The sequence below is a fragment of the Zosterops lateralis genome (assembly GCF_965231275.1).
Source record: "Zosterops lateralis genome assembly, chromosome: 2".
Taxonomy (NCBI): Eukaryota; Metazoa; Chordata; class Aves; order Passeriformes; family Zosteropidae; genus Zosterops; species Zosterops lateralis.
The window spans coordinates 112,687,321-112,705,240 of NC_139763.1; the positions used below are offsets into that span (position 1 = coordinate 112,687,321).

Below are 17,920 nucleotides of genomic sequence, written 5' to 3' on the forward strand. Positions count from 1 at the left end.
TCATTGCCGGCTGTCCATACTCTTCCTCACCACCCCACTGGTCCAGGGAGCAGCAGTCACTGCTATCACAGACACCCAATGCCTGTAGGCAATAAGCCTCCAGGCAACATGCAGCACGTTTTTGAGAACCAAAGTGATCGGGAGCAGCAGGGGAGGTGCAGAGGGCAGGGTGAGAGCAGTCACAGTAAGGAAGGAAGGCTGTCGTGGAGCAACCAGTAACCAGAACTTGTTATGTTCAATGTGTCAGGAAAAGTTAGAGTAAGGAAATGTACAAAGCCAGGATTGACAATTAGAGTGCTTCTTCAACAACAAAAAAAAGAGTGTCAAACTAGTCATGTCTCCTAGGGGTCAAAGGGAGAGGCTGAGAGATGGGTTGTCTGCCTAGGAAGCAAGCCAGAGCAAGAGGAAAGGAAAAAGCCACAAGGTCACTGAAATGGCAGAGAACCATGGCCAGAAACTGCAGGGCAAACACAATTGTGACAAGACTATGACACTCTCCTGAGAGGAATATGGAGACAATGAACACAGGAATTGGCATGAAGTCTTTTGCAGTTTCCCCAAAATTATTGTTCGTTCCACAACAATGTAATACATTCATATCAGATAGAAAACAGACTTCTGAAGTTTTCTAATCTCCTCTTAACCTGAAAATGGGAGAGAAAATATATCTTCCTCTGCAGTACCTTTAGATTTTTTCTTTCTCCTCATCAAAACCACAGGTCTTTTTAGTCTTGGGAAATGTCCCTCATATTTCATTCTCACTGAAATGCCAAACACAGGTTGCACCAGATAATTATTCTTATGGTATTAATGACTAAATCCTTCTTCTGTAAAACTTTAACATGCTGCTAAGGTGTGAGAAGAGGAGAAACCTACTTCCAGTAACTGTCTGGTGATTTGTCTCCAACAGAGGATGTTGTGTCCTCTCCCTTTCCTGTAAAGGAGGCCTGTGTGATTCTACAAGCACATTTTCCATATTTCACAGATATTGGGAGAGCGGATGGGTCAGCCAGTGATGTAGCATGTTTAAGTATTGAGGGAGAGGAGAAAAGGACCCATCTGCTTTTCTTCTCTTTGTCTCAGACTGTCCAGGATAGTTTGGGAACCCTTTTGTGAAGAGGACCCCAGCTGTGACCTCACTGTGCTCCACTGTACCTTTCAGGTCCATTCAAGCCTAGCAAGCTCCTGTAGTTTACAACCTTCTGAATGTAGATTTTGCCTGCCTTATGAGGTTGCAAAAGTCTTATGCAGTTGCACAGATTGAGAAAAAAACCAAAACAACAGAAGGCTGAAAGAGCTTGTATAAAAGTCATATGGACGTGGCACTTCTAAGTATACTACTTTGTTAGGGTAGTGAGTATCTTAGCATACAAATGACAGAAGGGCAGCTTTTAGCAAACACAAAACAAAACAAAACAACAAAAAACAAAACAAAACAGAACAAAACCAAACAAAAAAAGAAAAAAAAAAAAAAGGAAGATAAAAAGTCAGAGACAGACAGCTTAACTATTTTCTGCAGGGCTAAGCCTGAGGAATAAAAATAAGTATAAAAACCCAATAACCTTTCCCATCGGGGTCAAGTGGTTGTTAAAGTGGTGTCTGGACAATCTTTTCTTCCATCCTCTGCCTGCTTTTCAGCTGATTCATAACATCACAAACATCAGCCCAGATCTTCCCAATATAGAAAAATATGCAAGATAGTAGTTACTTTATCCAAGCATGCAAGAATATTTGTCTCTTTTTTTCCTCTCAAGTACTCTGTATTTCTTTTAAATATAATCTTCCACTTTCTAAGGAAGAATTACTTATAAATTACATCTCCCTGGAAAGAATATCACTAACAGTAATTTCACATGGCAAGCTTGACACACCAAGAAAAGCAATGCTTTATGTTGCCCTTAGCAAAATTTTGACAAACCACTAATTATATTTTAAAAAGCTGAATTATAGATGGACCTGTGGTTAATTTAACTCTGCACAAAGAATCTAATGGTGGCACCATGGCAGGATGGGTGAAATGTGAGTGGTCTGAAATATCCCTGTGCCAGAGGCTGTCCACATAATGCAGGTGGTTACTGAGGGCTTAACTGAGGGAGGCTGAAGGCTGTTGGAGCTGAAGAAGGATATAGTTTTTGGAGTCTGTTCTCACAGTCCTTGCTTAGATAACCTTTGTGAGCCTTTTTACTGGTTTAGGTGACAAAACCTGGCAACATGAAGCACCATGAGGGAGGCTGTGTCAAGTGCTTAGGTGGAAGGAAGGAAGAGAGAAGGGAAGAAAGGTGTCTGGGGAAGAAATTGGAGGAAGGGAGTTAGGATTACTCATATTTTGTCTCTATAAACAGCAATCTGTCATGGAGAGATCCTTGTCTTTCCTTGTGATTACATGAGAGCCCTACTTAACCTACTGTCTGCCATTCCAGCTTTATTAATAAAGGCCAGGCCTGATCAGCTTTGCGTGCATTGTTGAGATATGTCTGGATAATATTTGTCTGATCTGGATATTTGTCTGTACCCCAATCCAGATAAGCACCGGTTTGCTGATGGAATAACAGAGTCTTGGATCTTTGTATTGCATCTACCAGTTTAGTCTCAATTCAGGACATACCAACAAGCACTTTGACAGTCCATCTCCAGCTATCTCCTCCACAGTGGAGGAGTTACCAGGTCAAGAAAATGAAACCATACTTTCTTTCTCACAAAATAGGGACGAGTATTATGGAATATGTTGATTTTACCCTAATAAGTAAATCAACATCAGGAAGAATATCTGCACCACGCTCTCTGTCTGATCCTCTCAAAGCAAAACCACCAGCATCCGCTTTTTGATCCTTGAACAGCAAAAATGAAAATCCAGCCCTTGTAATCTTCAGTTGAGCCAGTTGGTAGAATGCAGATGCAAAGAATGAGATGTCTTGCCATTGACTGTAATCTAAATCTAAAGACAATAAGCCCACAGAGATACATTAAAGCCAGAGAGCCCATCAGGAAGGCAGATGGCAAAATAAACAATTTGGGGGGAAAAAAAGCACTAAACCCCTTGCTGGCACTTAATAGTAACACGGATAGGACAAATCTCACCAGGGTAGGGAACGTTAGCAGCCTGTTTGAGACAAAATGAAATAAAATTATTTGAGTTGACACTTATGTTCTCATAAATCTGACTGACACATGTGTTACTGTTTTTACCTGGGACTTCAGCCTTCACTTGGGATGCTGGAAGCTGCTTGCCTAAAGGAGCCAGGCATATGATGGACCCCAGCATCCCTGACACAATTCCCTTTCTGAAGAGACTCCTATTTCCTGGCATGCAGGGGGACTCTCCTGACAGCTCTCAGCCCATTTCTGCCAACTCTCTGTCCCACAGGTCTGTTTGCAGCTGCTCTCCCTGGGAGAGAGTGTGTAGGACTGAGGCTGTCCATGGTTCCATTGCTGCATCTCCCTCAGCTTTTTTTTAGGGATAGTTTCTTTTCTTTCTTCTTCTAATTATCCATCAGTCAAAGTTTTAGGCTCTGTTTTCTACGTCAAATCCCAGGAAAATCTACAGCTAGCCAAATCCCACGTTTCAGGTCCTGCCTGGTATGTCAGCTACTGTGTCATTGAAAAGGAACTGAGTTACCTCCTCCATGAATTCAAAATTATGGCTGCTGTAAGGACCCACATCTATTACTTTTCTAGTGCTATATGGGCACCTGTCACAGACCATGCTGTTCTCAGCAGGACACTCTCTGATCTAAGGCTGTGGTTCCTCAGACCTGCATTTGAACACAGCTGGCTCAGGTTTCAGCATGTATCTCTCCTCCTGTGGTTTAGGTGCACTTTCCTGGGAGCTGGTCCTATTTCACAGTGAGAGACAGCTCTGTCCCTGGAACATTGTAGAGGGAATGGGCATAAAGGGAAAAGTGGCTACTTTTTACTGCTTTCCTGTTGCATTTCACTCTACAGTCACCCTCTCCATGTGCTCACCACTCTGTGGAGTGCCAGAAGACCTGCTGTGCCCAGTGAGAAGAGGGAGAAAAGCCTTGTTGCAGTGTCTATATCTCACTAAAAAGAGTTTCTCTTGGTGTTGTTCTTCTAGTTTTTAATATCCCTTAAAAAAAAAAAAAAAAAGCCAGCAATAAAACCACAAAAACCTCCTCCAGAGATCTATCCAGGAAGATATTTCAGACCAAGATTAAACTCTGATTCTTAGTTTCTGTCCCTAGAATCTTCTTGCTGCCACACAGGTAATTGCAAAAACAGGCTCCACCAGCTAAGCTGACCAAGAAGACACAAATACAAACACCTCTGCAACCTCTGACATTTGCCTAAATAACTCTAGGGTCCTTTACTAGTATTGCAGTGATCCCCTGGAGTCTGCTCCAAGTCCATTGGCCTCATTGTCCCTTACTGACTTAGCCCAGACTTCCAGAAAGCTCTCTAAGCCTGGAAGGATGAGTATAGTACAGATGAAAAACACAAAAAAAACCCCAAGAGTGTGCTGATGAGAAACAGAATAGCCTAGAGCCTTCCATCTCTAAGCTGCTGATGTCTGCATGGTTAAAAATGAACTACCATGAGCTATAAGAACTCCTGGTGTTAGCCTGAACAATGCATTCACATCCATTTACCTGAAATCTAAATTTGGCTTATTGCATTTCATAACCACACGGAAGATGACAGCATCTCTCTAATGCTGAATCAGAGCAAAAAGTTTCCAATTTTTATGCATATCAGCACAAAAGAAACCACTTCCACTCACCCAGGAGTACTGTAGATCCATATCAGTTAGGGAATATGTAAGATGTGGCTGATGAGAAGAGCAAGTACAGTTCTCCCATTCTTCTATTTTTGAAATTAAAAAGTCACAAGGACAGAGCTGGTTGTCAGGAAACGGCTTCCAGTCACTCCACAAGTGAAATTCTGTTTCGGAATGAATTGAAATTGTTCCTAAGTTATTAAGTCTGGAAGTGTATGAGCGGCCCAGAGACGCAGAAATAAAATCAGTCCTGGTCTCAGCCTCTTCTTTTCTCCTTGTGCTGTCTTTCCATGTCTTCTTTTCCTGAGGTTTTGTCAGCTTCATGCAAGATGTTAGTGCTTCTTCATCCTCTTCAGAGAGATAAGCATCTTCTAAGGTATCTTTAAAAATGCAAATACTTGCTGTAGTATGTTGAAATTCATAGAGAAAGTAGCACATTTATTTTTTTTTTTTTAGTTTAATAGCTGTCTTTCACTTTATGTAATGAAACAGCCAAGAATTCCATTTAAAAAAATTAACAACAAAAAACTCTCATAAAAACAAACAGACAAACAAACCTCCAATAAAACCAAAACCAAATAATTATGATAATTAGGGAGATGGAAAGGATTTTGTATTTTGAGTCAGACATTCTGAGCCAAAAGTGAGATCTATTCTCTATTTGACATATTTGCCTTGTTCCCTCAAAGGTGTGGAAAATTTTATTAGTTCTGCCCATGAAAATTTGCTAACTGAATGCCATATTGCTGATAGTTTCAGAGAGTATGAGTTGAGTCGGAAAAGTTCAGGAAGCTTTCTGAACTATTGCTCTCCCACCCCTTATATGTATGTTGTAGCCACAAAGTAGTCGCTAAAATCCCTATTTCTTCATGTGTTTCAGCCCAAGCAGTGATTTGGCTGGAGCGGTAGTTCAACAGATAGTTTAAACTTGTTTTGCTAATGCTGGGTTATAAATAATCATATAAACAAGTGCATTGTGCAACAAATGCATGCACTGTTAAAATAATATTGGCAAAACAAGTTCAGAGGAAGAACTGTTGCACAGTCAGATCAGAAATCCATAGGAGACTCCAGAAAATCAGCTGAGGCCAGAATCAGTTCAGAAATCCTGCATCTTACAGCCCTGGGGACTCAGGTATGATGAGAGACCGACTTCCTTATCATACCTCAGACCCTCCTGCACTCGCAGATGCTACTGACCCATGGATTAGCACTGGAAGATATCTTCCCGTTTGGGAATTCTGCCTTTCTGACCTGAAATGTATACAAAACTAGGAAACCCAAAGTGTCCCCAGCACGGAGGCCCCGCTGTTATACAATTCTATTTATCTAGAATCCCCACTTGCGAGATATACTGTTACAAAACTGCAGCTAGTGTGACAGGAAACAGGTTTTCACACTCTGAGGAAGTCAGCGCTGGAGTGGTATCACAGTAACATCTCAGTTGGGGGTTGCAAATCGTGGGTGGTAAATGACAGACCAGGACAGGATTGTTTACAGTTATGTTCAACCCAGTGTCATTTGCCAAATATTGGGAAGAATGCTGATGTGATGCTGTACTTACTGAGGGGAACCAGAATGTGCTTGACATCTTCCAAGCTTTGTGTACTTGTTTTCTTGGTTCGGACCAACTTCTGCAATCTTTTTAATGTTCCCCTGGACTCAGCTTTATTGTCTGGTTCTGTATCCTGCCAAAAGAAAAACATTAAAATCACTCAAACCCTAAAAATAAAACCTAAGGGTAACATGGTGTTTATCTTGAGAATGACAAAGTGTTGGATTCAAAAAACTGATCATTGACACGATGCTTTAGAAGTTAGGCTTTTCCTTGCTTTGGAGTAATAGCTAATAAAAAGGGGAAAAGGCAACGCACAAGAAACATCAGGCTTAGGCCAGTGATCATATTGCTGTTTACATATTGCTTTTCTTGAATTGCTTTTCTTGAATTACTGAGCATTTACCTGAGCATTACTGAATAGAAGCAGTATTCTAGACCTCCCATAGGACACAGTGTGGACATCAGCTCATCAGCACCAACTTTCTGCTGTGCTTTTTCTGTCCTTCACCTGTGTGTAGATTTCTGTCCTCTTCCAAACTCAAGATAGCAGGAATGAATTTTTACCTTAGCTAATGGGGTGCAATTTTTCTGTCTCTCATTGTGAGATGTCTTTGCAAAATAAATCACGGTGGTTTAAAATGCTAATATTGCTCTCATATTAGATTTCTCATAGCAATAATAATTTGTTCACTTATAAGTAACGACACAAAAGCAACATGATGACTTTGATTTATGATCTGGGATTTCCATCATGGAGGCATCAAGATAAATGGAAGATAATCTATTCAGATAATTTCATTAATGGCAAACTATAATCCTCTTTTCCTTAAAAGCACTCATTTCATGGAGTCTGTTGTTAGGGAAAAGTCATAAGTTCTTAAATAATAAATGTGGTGACTCTCTTTCTTGGAGAAAAAGACTCACGCAGTATCAGCTGGTGGTGAGACAGCTTTTAAATTTACAGTATTTCATTTTGGCTTACCATTCAAATATGGAAATTTATCTGCTTATCCAAACATTCTTTGATGTAGAAACCAGACAATTAGGTGAACTGTGGTTTGCCCCAATCTATTAGCAAAGCTAACTATAAGGAAAGAATTCCCACATGAACAAGAACCAAGAATATTATTGATTCCTCTACCTAATGGGTTTTAGTGATAAAAATCATGTCACATCGCAAATCAAAACGAATTGTTTAAAAAAATAAATCAGCGACTACCCTTTAGCTGCAAATAATTAGCATGAAGTGTGCAGGAATACTCAAGCACAAAAAAAGATACATTTAAAAAATGCGTTACAGACAAAAAGTGTCTAAATTGTGTCTGATAAACTATTTCCAGTTTATACAAAGGTATTTTAAATACCTTAGAAATCTTTTCACAGTGAGATGTTATGAGGATTAACCTGGTGACAGAAATACAGCAATTTGGAAGCTAACTGTAAAACACTGCTGTCAGACTCCTGCAATCTCAGTCCTGTTGAGCACTCTCTTTCCTGGATGTAACTGCATTAATTTTAATACAACTACTTGCACAGCATGTCACTTCTCAGCATAAAGAATTTAGTCATGGCACAGTCTAATCTCTGTGATTTTTCTTCAACTGCTTTGCCTTTCCCAAAGAAGTGCAATGATTTAATCATGGCTACAAGTGCACTTAAATTCAGAGTACAGTGTAATAGTGAGAAGACAAAGCTTAATGTGTGTTTATTGTGTCCACAGTGCTACTTGCTACGGTACCATAAAAATGTTTCTTTCAGTAATTACATGCCTGCACATAATTAATATTAAAATAGTACGTGATGGTAGACAGCTTCTTGTTCTGTTTAAAAAAGCACCAAATTAGGATAAATTTTCTGTTAAAAAATGTCGATAGAACCGTGGTCAACTGGTGTGTAGAGAAGCACTGTGCAGACTTCTTTCATGTGCTCCTGCCCATCTATATCTGACCTTTAAATACTCCCATGATGTTTTTCTGGTACTCCAACTAGTTTGAAATGACTGCAGAGTCAGACTAAGCAGCCTAGGATAATAGGCAGATTCTGTCCTGGGAATCACAGCAATAATACAATATTCTATAAATGATAAAGAAATATAATGATTAATAGCAGAGCAATAATAGGGTATTCTACACAAGACAAAGAGATATCATGATTAATAACATGGATATGGATAAAGATCTTTCAGCTTTTGGAGAAGGAACATATAGCACAGGAAAACTAGCCTGTTCTTCCCAGCTGCTGGTGAAAGAAATAAACAATTTTCATGACAACTCACCATTTCACTGTTACCAGGAACACCTGGATTGTGAACTCGTGGTGGGATCCATTGCTCAAAGTTTATTACCTAGACAGTAAGAAAAGCAAAAATAAATAAATAAATAAATACAACTTACATAAAATGAATAAGCATAATTGGCATAATGTAATTAAATATAGATAAGAGTTCAACTGTTTTTCAGCCTGGTATGGTGTGGATATGAAAGTAAAAAAATACTTATATACACCAACTGCCACCACTGAAAGTATTTTGGTATTGAGCTGTCTTGATTTCCTCATTTATCTGGGACTCAGTAAAGTCTTGGAGACGTCACAGTGACAGTGGTACCATGGCAGAGCTGTGCATTATAGTATGGGATCCTTGGATCTCATCCCAGATCTTGGTTTTTCTTGCTTAATAAAAAGGAAAGCCAGAGAAGACTTCCCTCAGAAGCAACCCCCCAGCTGAGGAGCATCACTGACACAGTTCTAAAAAGGGTCTTGTTTAGTTCACCTCATTTTTCCTGGGATGTTGAGCACCAGAGGTTTGAAGTGAGTTTGAAGTGGATGAACAATGTGGGGAAAATGGGATGATCCTCAGAACTAAGACGAGACTGTTCCCACTTTCCTCCTCTGCCCATGAGCCGTTTGTTGGTCACAGTGTCCTCAGGAGAGGAACACCAGGGGAATACACCTTCCTGGGGACACTGCTGCAGTCCCTAGGGGGCAAGCCTGACAGAGCCTACAGATCAGCAGGAAAGTTATGAGCACTGGCCTTTTTCATTCATGAATATGAATGACATGTTGAAGGCTGAATGCAACCTAAGAATTTATGTGAGAAATGAAGCATGAAACATTTTTGAAAATATATTAGCCTAAAGACTGTGTTACTTGATATTTTATGTCCTTCCCAATATGCTGCAAAGGCTTCAAGCCATCAAGGGAGCCCCACTAGACACGAGTAAATAAGAACAGAAGTATGAAAAATAAATGCAGAAAGTAAAGGCACTTTTTATGGTAAGGTACAATTATTGCAGTGGTGCTCTTGCTATATCCCTCAGCCTGTACTTCTGTTTCAAGCCCCATTTTACAGCACTTACAGAATGAATGGAATGAATGAATGTCAATTTAGGAAATGGAGAAGGATTAAAGCTTTTGTGAAGCACTCAGGGAAACTTATTTGCTTTCTCTTTTTTATTTTTTTTTTTTTTTTTACTTCCACAAGAGGGAAAAAATCTAAGGTATTCATCTGTACTATTTACTCCTGCTTGTCAATTTGCCTTTTCCATGGCTCACAGAATCACAAACAGACCAGCTGAGGTAGGAATGCACTTTTGGGGATTGTCTAGTTTAGCTCCCTTATCAGAACTGATCACCAGAGCAAGTGGCATAGGTCCATCCCCTGACAGGAATATCTCCAAAGATGGACTTCTCATGTCCCCTCTAGGAAGCTCCATCAGTGTCTGACCACCTCTTGTACTAGAAGAGTGCTTTCTTTATGTCAAGTGAAATTTCCTGTATCCCAGTTTGTGCCCATTGCTCCGTCACATTCCTGGGAGTAGCTGCCTGTTATTCCCTGGACTTCCTAGGACAGCTCAGTTGTGTGAGCTATCCCACCCAGTTTTGTGATCCTGAGGCTGCAGTTGTGAAATTGCATGCAGACTTCTAATTCCTCCTGTCTGTTCCCTGTGCTGTGTGCACCAGCAGACAGGCACTTCATAAGGACATTCATTTGTGCTGATTTTGCAGAAAAAGAGCTTCCCCCATAATGCTGTTCCCTCTGCATTTCCTTGTTAGTGTGCATAATGTAGTGCAGCAAATGAATACAGATATAATCAGACTATTTTGGAAGCTTAAAAGAGAATTGTATCAGTGCTACCTTGATGATAATGAATACAAGAGGTAAAAATCACTAAAATTCAAAATAATGCCATTAAACTCAAAATTTTTAAAAAGCAAGTGCAATAGGTCTTAAACTATATGATACCAAAGATTGGAGGGACTCAAGCCCCTATAGTTTATCATTCATGCACCTGAAAAAAGCATCTTCAAATGCTTTGAGAAGTCAAAAAAAAAAAAGGACTTTGCTTCTAAAATGGGGTAAATGGTTAATGGGGATAAGTTTTAAGGGGTTTTATGGGAACTTATACCTAAAGCAAACATAGGCCTTATTCCCTTTTTCCCTCCATAGTCTGTCATGTCTGAGGGAATTATGATTTTTACCAGGAGCCAGTCCAAAAGATGTCATGGCAGGATAGGGGCAGAGCCAGAGACCCCTCAAACTAAGGGAAGAACTACTGTAGGAAATCAAAGAATATTTTTTCTCCAGAATACTTAGAAAATGAGAGAAAGAAATCAGAGAAAAAGCGTGAGAGATGAAAAAGTGTTCTTTTCTCCTTTCCTTCATCCTCAGATACATTTTTGTCAGCTGGGATAATCATGGGAACAAACTAACAGTGCAGAGACAGATAAAACCCTGAGGGAAAGCAGGAGAAACCTGGGACACATTGACTTTCCAGGCACCGGTTTCCAATAAGGTTGTCTGTCCCCTGATATGCAGATCATTTGACCCTGTTTTTTAAACCCAGATCTCGACTTTGACCTACACTAGAGTTGAGCACTGCCTAAACATTGGGTCTTCACAGCTCTCTGTCTTATCTCAGATGCCTTGAGGGTGATGAATTTACTTTTTTTCTTGGTTTTAACCTAAACATCTAAAAAGACTCCTGACATTGTATAGAAACAACAGGGGAAGCTCAGCTCAGAGCTTTTTCCAAAGTTTAATGCTCACCTTGAATTTAAAACTTTTCTGCTAAGGAAAAACCAATAGATTTTCAGCTTCTAAATAATTCTTTTGCATTAATTCCTCATTTGGAGCATACATATATATACAGATGTGTGACACATTTTTAGTCCCAAATTGAGTAAACTGCTATGTCCTGTGAATTCAGCAGAGCTAAGCTGGTTTGCCACAGATAGGAACTGAAGGAAAACATTATCAGAGCAAGTATTGGACTGAAAGTGAAATAAAATCCAAACACCAGTCATTCCAACTCCAGAGCTTACAAGTCTTTCTCCTAACCTCTGCTGTTCACCAGCTGATGGGTTACCTACTTTTATGTTGTTGCCATGATGATGCAAACCCAGGGGTGGGAATTCATTAATTCCTCATGCCAGTGGTATGACTAATACAGATTTAGGAAGAAGAGGTATGGTATATGTTTATGGAAATTCAGAAAGCATTAGGATACATATGCCAATATGGATCATGCAAGACAGATGTAAACACTTAGTATAGATCCTGCCAGACACAGTTCTAGCACATCAATTTAGCAGAAATGTATTCACTCAGGGAAGGAAAAGTCTTTCTAGGCAATGAAATCCATATGGCCTGCATAAGAGAAATCATGAACAACTTTGGAAGTCATCAGAGTCTTCTTTTAAAATCGGCTTCTAAAATACAGAGGAATACTAAGTATTAAGTTTGGGCTAGGCAAGTGCTGAATGGAAACAAGAAATGAAATTTTATTTGAATGAAAATTTAGATTCTGAAAAAAAAGAGTAGTTGTTTCACCTGACATGTTGTTTCTTCTATCTTCTTTCCTTGGAGCAAATGTATTCCATCAGCAATAATATTATCTTCTGTGAATTATGACCAAAAGAGAGAAAACATGCTTTAAAATGTCCTGCTTTATGTTTTTATGAGGAATATAATTTGAATTGCACTTGATGTTTTGAGCTGACATTTTGATTCCCTGAAGTTAATCTTATATCATTTAAACATACATTTTATCTTAAATTGCTTTGAAGTGAGATTGCAGAAAAAATTGGCAAACTGACTCACAGAAAGAAAACTCATTCGTGCTTATTTCTCTTTTTGTACTCAGTCCTCAGTTTACTAACCCAGAACCCCACTGTGACTTTCCTCCTGCCCTGCTAATTTACAGCAGCAAAGTCTAGAAAATTCATAGGAAAAATGAAGGGCAAAAAATGATCTTTTCAACTGAGATCTGTTTAGCTTAGATTTGATTAGAAACTGCTTTCAAAGGATGAATGTCCTCCCATCTCTTGCAATAAATGAATGTTTGGATGGGAGGAGTATTATCCTTCACTACAACAATGAACAACAATAGGTCAAACAAATCTGGAAAAAATATTTTAAGCAAGCTTACTTTGAAAGATCTACTTTAACTCCCAATCTTAAGGCAAAGCACCCACCCACTGTACAACTCTAGGACAGCCCTAGTGATTAGATTCCATCAGAACAGATATCAGGATCACTCAGATATTTTGCAGGGAGAAAAAAAACCATGAAGAACAATATCTGCTAATCACACCATATTTTCTAAAGTCACTGGAAAACAGCAGGAATGTGTTGGGGTTTTTTTATCATTAATCCTAATTTGGCATCTGTATTGCTTCTGTGGAATACCTTTGAGCATCAGTAGTTCTCCTGTTTGCAAAAGGACAGCTCACTTAAAATATAGTTCCACAAAAACTAACTGTAGGCAGTGAGACTGATTGCATAGTACTCCCTACAATTAACAGGAAAAGAAAGAGTAATTCAGGGAATAATTCTCAGTGACTCAGATCTTTTAGCTATCATATGGAAAAAAGTGTCTGACTGTGATCATTAAAATTCATGTTCAAAGAGGCACATAAGATCCTGGTCCAGATTTCATCTTAAGCACTTACAAATCTGCCTGAAGTCACTGAGGGCCTAGTGTCTGACAATCTGGTTGTTTATTTCATTATGTAGCTAGCTGGACTTCCAGGAGCAACATAACTCACGTTAAGCAGAGCTCATGCAACACCAGATTAAAATAACTGGGTTCCTTCTGGTCAAGTATAACTTGTTTTCATCTCCTGCAGGCATCTCTGTACATGGCATCCCTACACTCTGTGAGCTTACTCTGGAAATTAAATCTTGCAGTGTTCAGCTCTTTGCCCCAAAGTCCTCCCACAATTGAATCCAAAATATCAAGTAGCTCTTTGCAGCTGAATCACAAACAATTGTGGGGCCCTTAACTTAAAAACTACATACAGTGACATTGCTTTTGACATAATAGAGTTCAAAACCAAATTAAAACAGTGAGTTATTAAAGCAAACCTTAGTGGAACCCCCAAACCACAATGACTTATGTTAGCCATAATAACCTGCACCCACAGTGCTCTTACACTCTCCTTAGGTCAGCTCTTCAGCCCACTGAATTATGGAATAAGGTATTTATCTAAAAAAACCCACCAAACAACAACAACAAACAAAAACCAAACTAAAACAAAAACCAAACCAAAACAAAAAGAAAACAAACAAAAGAATCCATTCAAAAGACGCAATTGAACTTCAAATAGATCTGCAGCGTTCTTGTCTTCCTAGTCTGGCGAGAGGTACCAGTCACCCTTCTGTGGAATGAATTAGGAGCAGTGAAGAATTACATCCACTGAGACGTCAGTTCTTTCCTATTTGTCTCAATAATTTTTTATGGAAGCCCAATGGTGTGACACCCACAGTCAACTTTTCAACAATGATGTTTTTAGGCTGGCAGATCTTGTGCTGAAGATTTGGGTTTGGCCTTGTGGGCAAAGGCAGGTGTTTCCACTATTGTGTCTGTGGGATATACATGTGTTCACTGCATTTTCATCCTAGAAAACTTGGGTTTGTAGATGTAATAACACACATGCTGTCATCAAGGGCTTCACCCAAAGGCTACCAGTGTCTGTGGATGTCTCTACAATTATTCCAGTGAGATTTGACACAGGTCTGTGGATACAGCTCAGAAGTAGAGCAGAGAAGTCTGTGGTGACCACCATACATGGCTTTTTAAACCTAACAGAAATTCAGTTTATGCAAAAGACTTGCAGACCTTGAAGGATTATCTCTGCTAAGAGAAAAGTTTGATCAATAGTGACGAACTATCTTGATCGATAGTGATACACTGTAAATCTCCTTGCAAAGGTTTTCACCACTGTGTGAAGAGGACTTCCCTTGAAATAATTTTACTGCAGCAGGGGAAAGGGAGATTTTTATTAGCTGCCAGCTTTGCTTCCTGTTCTCTCTGGGCTCCTGCCCTTCAATTACAACACTTGTCAGCTTTTAAAATGTGCACTGCTTCTTTTGCATGCTTTGGATATTTAAAAGGGTAAAAAATGCCTGGAGTAGAAAAGACTTTGGAGGAAGGTCAAAAAGTTCTGCTTTCTCATTCAGCTTCTCCCCACCTCCAATTCAGCAACCTCTGAAGTATCATTGGAAGAATCATTCCAAAATGGTTTTGGTTAAAAGTCAGACTTGTCAGGAGAGAAATGCCTTATATTCCTTTCCCCTACTATTAGAACCTGTTCCTTGCACACCAGTGACACTGATGGTCCCTTTTCCCCTCACTAGTTCAGTACAAGTATTCCTCTAAATCTTCTTGTCATCACTAATTTCTGGTTCAAGAAACCAAATTTGCCCATAGATGCAATATGTATTACAATTTCAGATCTATTTCCAAACATTTAAGAGTTTAACTTCAAATTATGAACTGAAGGAAATTCAGAAGGAAAGTTGGTGCCCTGTCCTTTGCTTTCTTTGACAAATCCAGGTAACAGTGGAATCTCCTATCAGTGGATGATCTCTAGACCTTTTGTGCAGGAGATATTCCCACTTTTTTGGTTTAAATTGAGAACAAGACATACTTTCACTTTAATCTCACATATCTTGGTTTCTGCTTCTGCTGAGCTTTGTCTGGTTCATTATTTTTGTTGATTTTTGTTTGTTTATTAACAAACTTTTCTGTTTGTTGATTAAGCAACAGTAAGAGACCTACCTTAACTTTGAAAAGTACAAATATAAATGCCATTCCTGGAAGCAACATCAAGCAGGTTATCAAAGCATTTTGATTTTTAAAGTCCAGTTTGTGTTTAAGTATATAAGGTGACTGCTCACTTGTTAATACTCAATTTTATTTTAATGAATTTGTATTGGTACACTCTTAAACAGTGTCATTAGTGACTCCCCATGCATTAGCTGTAAGGTTGTTTTAATAAAGTTAGTCAGAACAGGTTTAGAAAGAGAATCAAAGTACTTGCATCTAAAATTTTGCCAACTCTCTTTTGCACCTGCTACAAAAGGTTTCTTCTGGAAAAATTTGCACCCTTTCCCTGTTGGATGTCTGGATCCATGTAAAATATCCAGTAAACATGGATTACTACAGCTGGCAAGCATTATACAACACAAATATGGCAATTTACTGTAGGGAAACTCTCCTTCGGCCCATGGACTACAGAGTGAATTGGTCATGGAGTGCGTTCTTAGCTTCCCAGTTTTAAGATAAGCTTTATTTTAACTACTTTTACCCCCCTGAGGACAAAACAAATCTCTAAAAGATCTGACAAATGATTTAGCTGGATTACTGGTGAAAAATGAGAAATTTTCCTAGGTGCCCTTTTAAATACTTTGTTGAAACTGCAAAATCAGCTGAAATATGTTTAGCAATTACCTTCAAGCTGGAAGTGCCTTCTGATGTACGAATCATTCTCCGGCTTCCTGGAACCCTGCCAAAGTGTGCCATTCACATTTTTCCTGTCTAAAGTAAAAGCACAGAGAGCAGTCACCTGAATTCATGGCAAACCTGTGAAATAATAGGAAATTCTATAAAAATAGAATCAGAATGCAAATCAAACAAGCTTGCAGAACACTGGAGCATCTGCTCAGGCATGGAAATGAACTGATGATTTTACAATATAGGAATCTGGATGGATGGATAGATGGATGGATGGATGGATGGATAATATTTATTATGGTAAGACTTCAAATTTTATCATCTTTTGCTGTGGTCTAATACCTCATTTAGCACATGATCAGAATGATTGCTACCTTGACCCTGGATTTAAGGCCTAGGATCCCTTTTTTTTTTTTTTTCTTCCAGGAATTGTATTACTATTACTATTATTATTATTATTATTATTACTATTACTGTTGTTGTTTTGTTGTTGTTGTTGTTTTAAGGCTACCCTTACTGAACTTGTTTGCAAGGAATGGCATCCAAGATGCCCAGAGTGATGCCCCATGGACTCCAAGGCTTGGAGAGTCTCAGCCTGGAGGGCTGAACTAGGCTGGCTTTGAGAAGAAGATGGGCCATTCTCCTGCTCCCTCAGTGAACTTCAAAGAGCTTGTGCTTTACAACATGTAGATACCTATTCAGGGTTTGTGCTTTCTGGTTCGTTTGGTTTCATTTTGTTGAGTTTTATTTAATGCCAGGTTTCACTCAGAAAATTTTCTTTGTGAAAGCTGTTGTTGATCCTGTCAGGTACTGGGAATTCATTACAGCCTGTTTGCTGTAATGACACTGTCCTGCATGAAAGTGTTCCCAGTATGGAGTGAAGCTTTAACATAGGGGAGCTTTCATGTCTCTGAGACACCTTGTGAAATAGAGCCACATCATTATAGCCACATACAATCCCCATTATACTCAGCAAGGACTAGATACAACAACTAAAGCAAAACTCCAAAGAATAAATGAAAGCATGATATCAGGAAGCTCTCTCTGAAAAAAAAAAATTCCAGGAAATTTTACTTTTAATGAGCTGATGATTATTTCCTATAGAGTATTTACAAGATGGAACCCATTGAAACATGAGTACAGATAACAATACACAGTGTCAGGATGAGTTTAACAAAACCCCTGAATTTCCTCCTTGGTGAACATGTTTGTGAAAATTCTAACAAAGTAGTTTAAAATGGGAAAGGTCAGGGACCTGAATTTTCTTAGATCAGAGACATTTCAGAGTTTTATTGGAATGATTAAAAGAAATGCTGGACATGCTGAGTGTTTCTAATGCTGTCCCATAACAGGTTCTTCATCTCAATGTGGTTTCTATATTTAACTAGCTTGTTTTCAATATCTACCTACAAATGTATGTGTGGAAAGCAGGGAAGAGGGGAGATTATATTGAAAGCTTAATTCTATTTTTTTTTCCTTTCCTTTGCATTTGCTCCAACAGCTGTGAAACAAATCAGACCCTTAATTAAAGTTGGCTCTCTGAGATTAGCAAGTAAACAGTAAATGATTTAAGCAGCTACTAACCAAATGCTTCATTTTCAGACATGGACTTCTGGATGGATCTAAAAGAATTAAAAGAATTTACCATTAGCTGAAAGTCAGAAAGAAAAAAATTAAAGTGTCTTTAATCAAATATGGGTATTTTCAAACTAATTCTTCAAAGCAGGGCACAGGGATTTAGCTGTGTTATTCCCACTGGCTTTAACTGGAGTTACTTGTCTCATTCACCCAATCATCTACTCCTACATGCCACACAAAGCTCTGAAAGCATCCGAGATTCCATTCTGCAAGAATATGTGACTCAAGTTTCTTTTTTGAAATAAAGAATTC

At 38.9% G+C, this 17,920-nt stretch overlaps 1 protein-coding gene across 1 annotated transcript; it reads right to left on the minus strand.

The window, feature by feature from the left end:
* On the minus strand, positions 1 to 17,646 carry LOC310906226 (uncharacterized protein; the record flags this gene model as incomplete). Its single annotated transcript, XM_083855287.1, has 7 exons — positions 17,615 to 17,646; positions 16,028 to 16,114; positions 12,124 to 12,191; positions 8,569 to 8,637; positions 6,300 to 6,423; positions 4,739 to 5,115; positions 1 to 198 (listed from the first exon to the last, which is right to left on the minus strand). Exons 1-7 carry the CDS (start codon positions 17,634 to 17,636, stop codon positions 1 to 3), a joined length of 945 nt encoding a protein of 314 aa, XP_083711413.1. The 5' UTR covers positions 17,637 to 17,646.
* Positions 17,647 to 17,920: the final 274 nt, after the last annotated feature.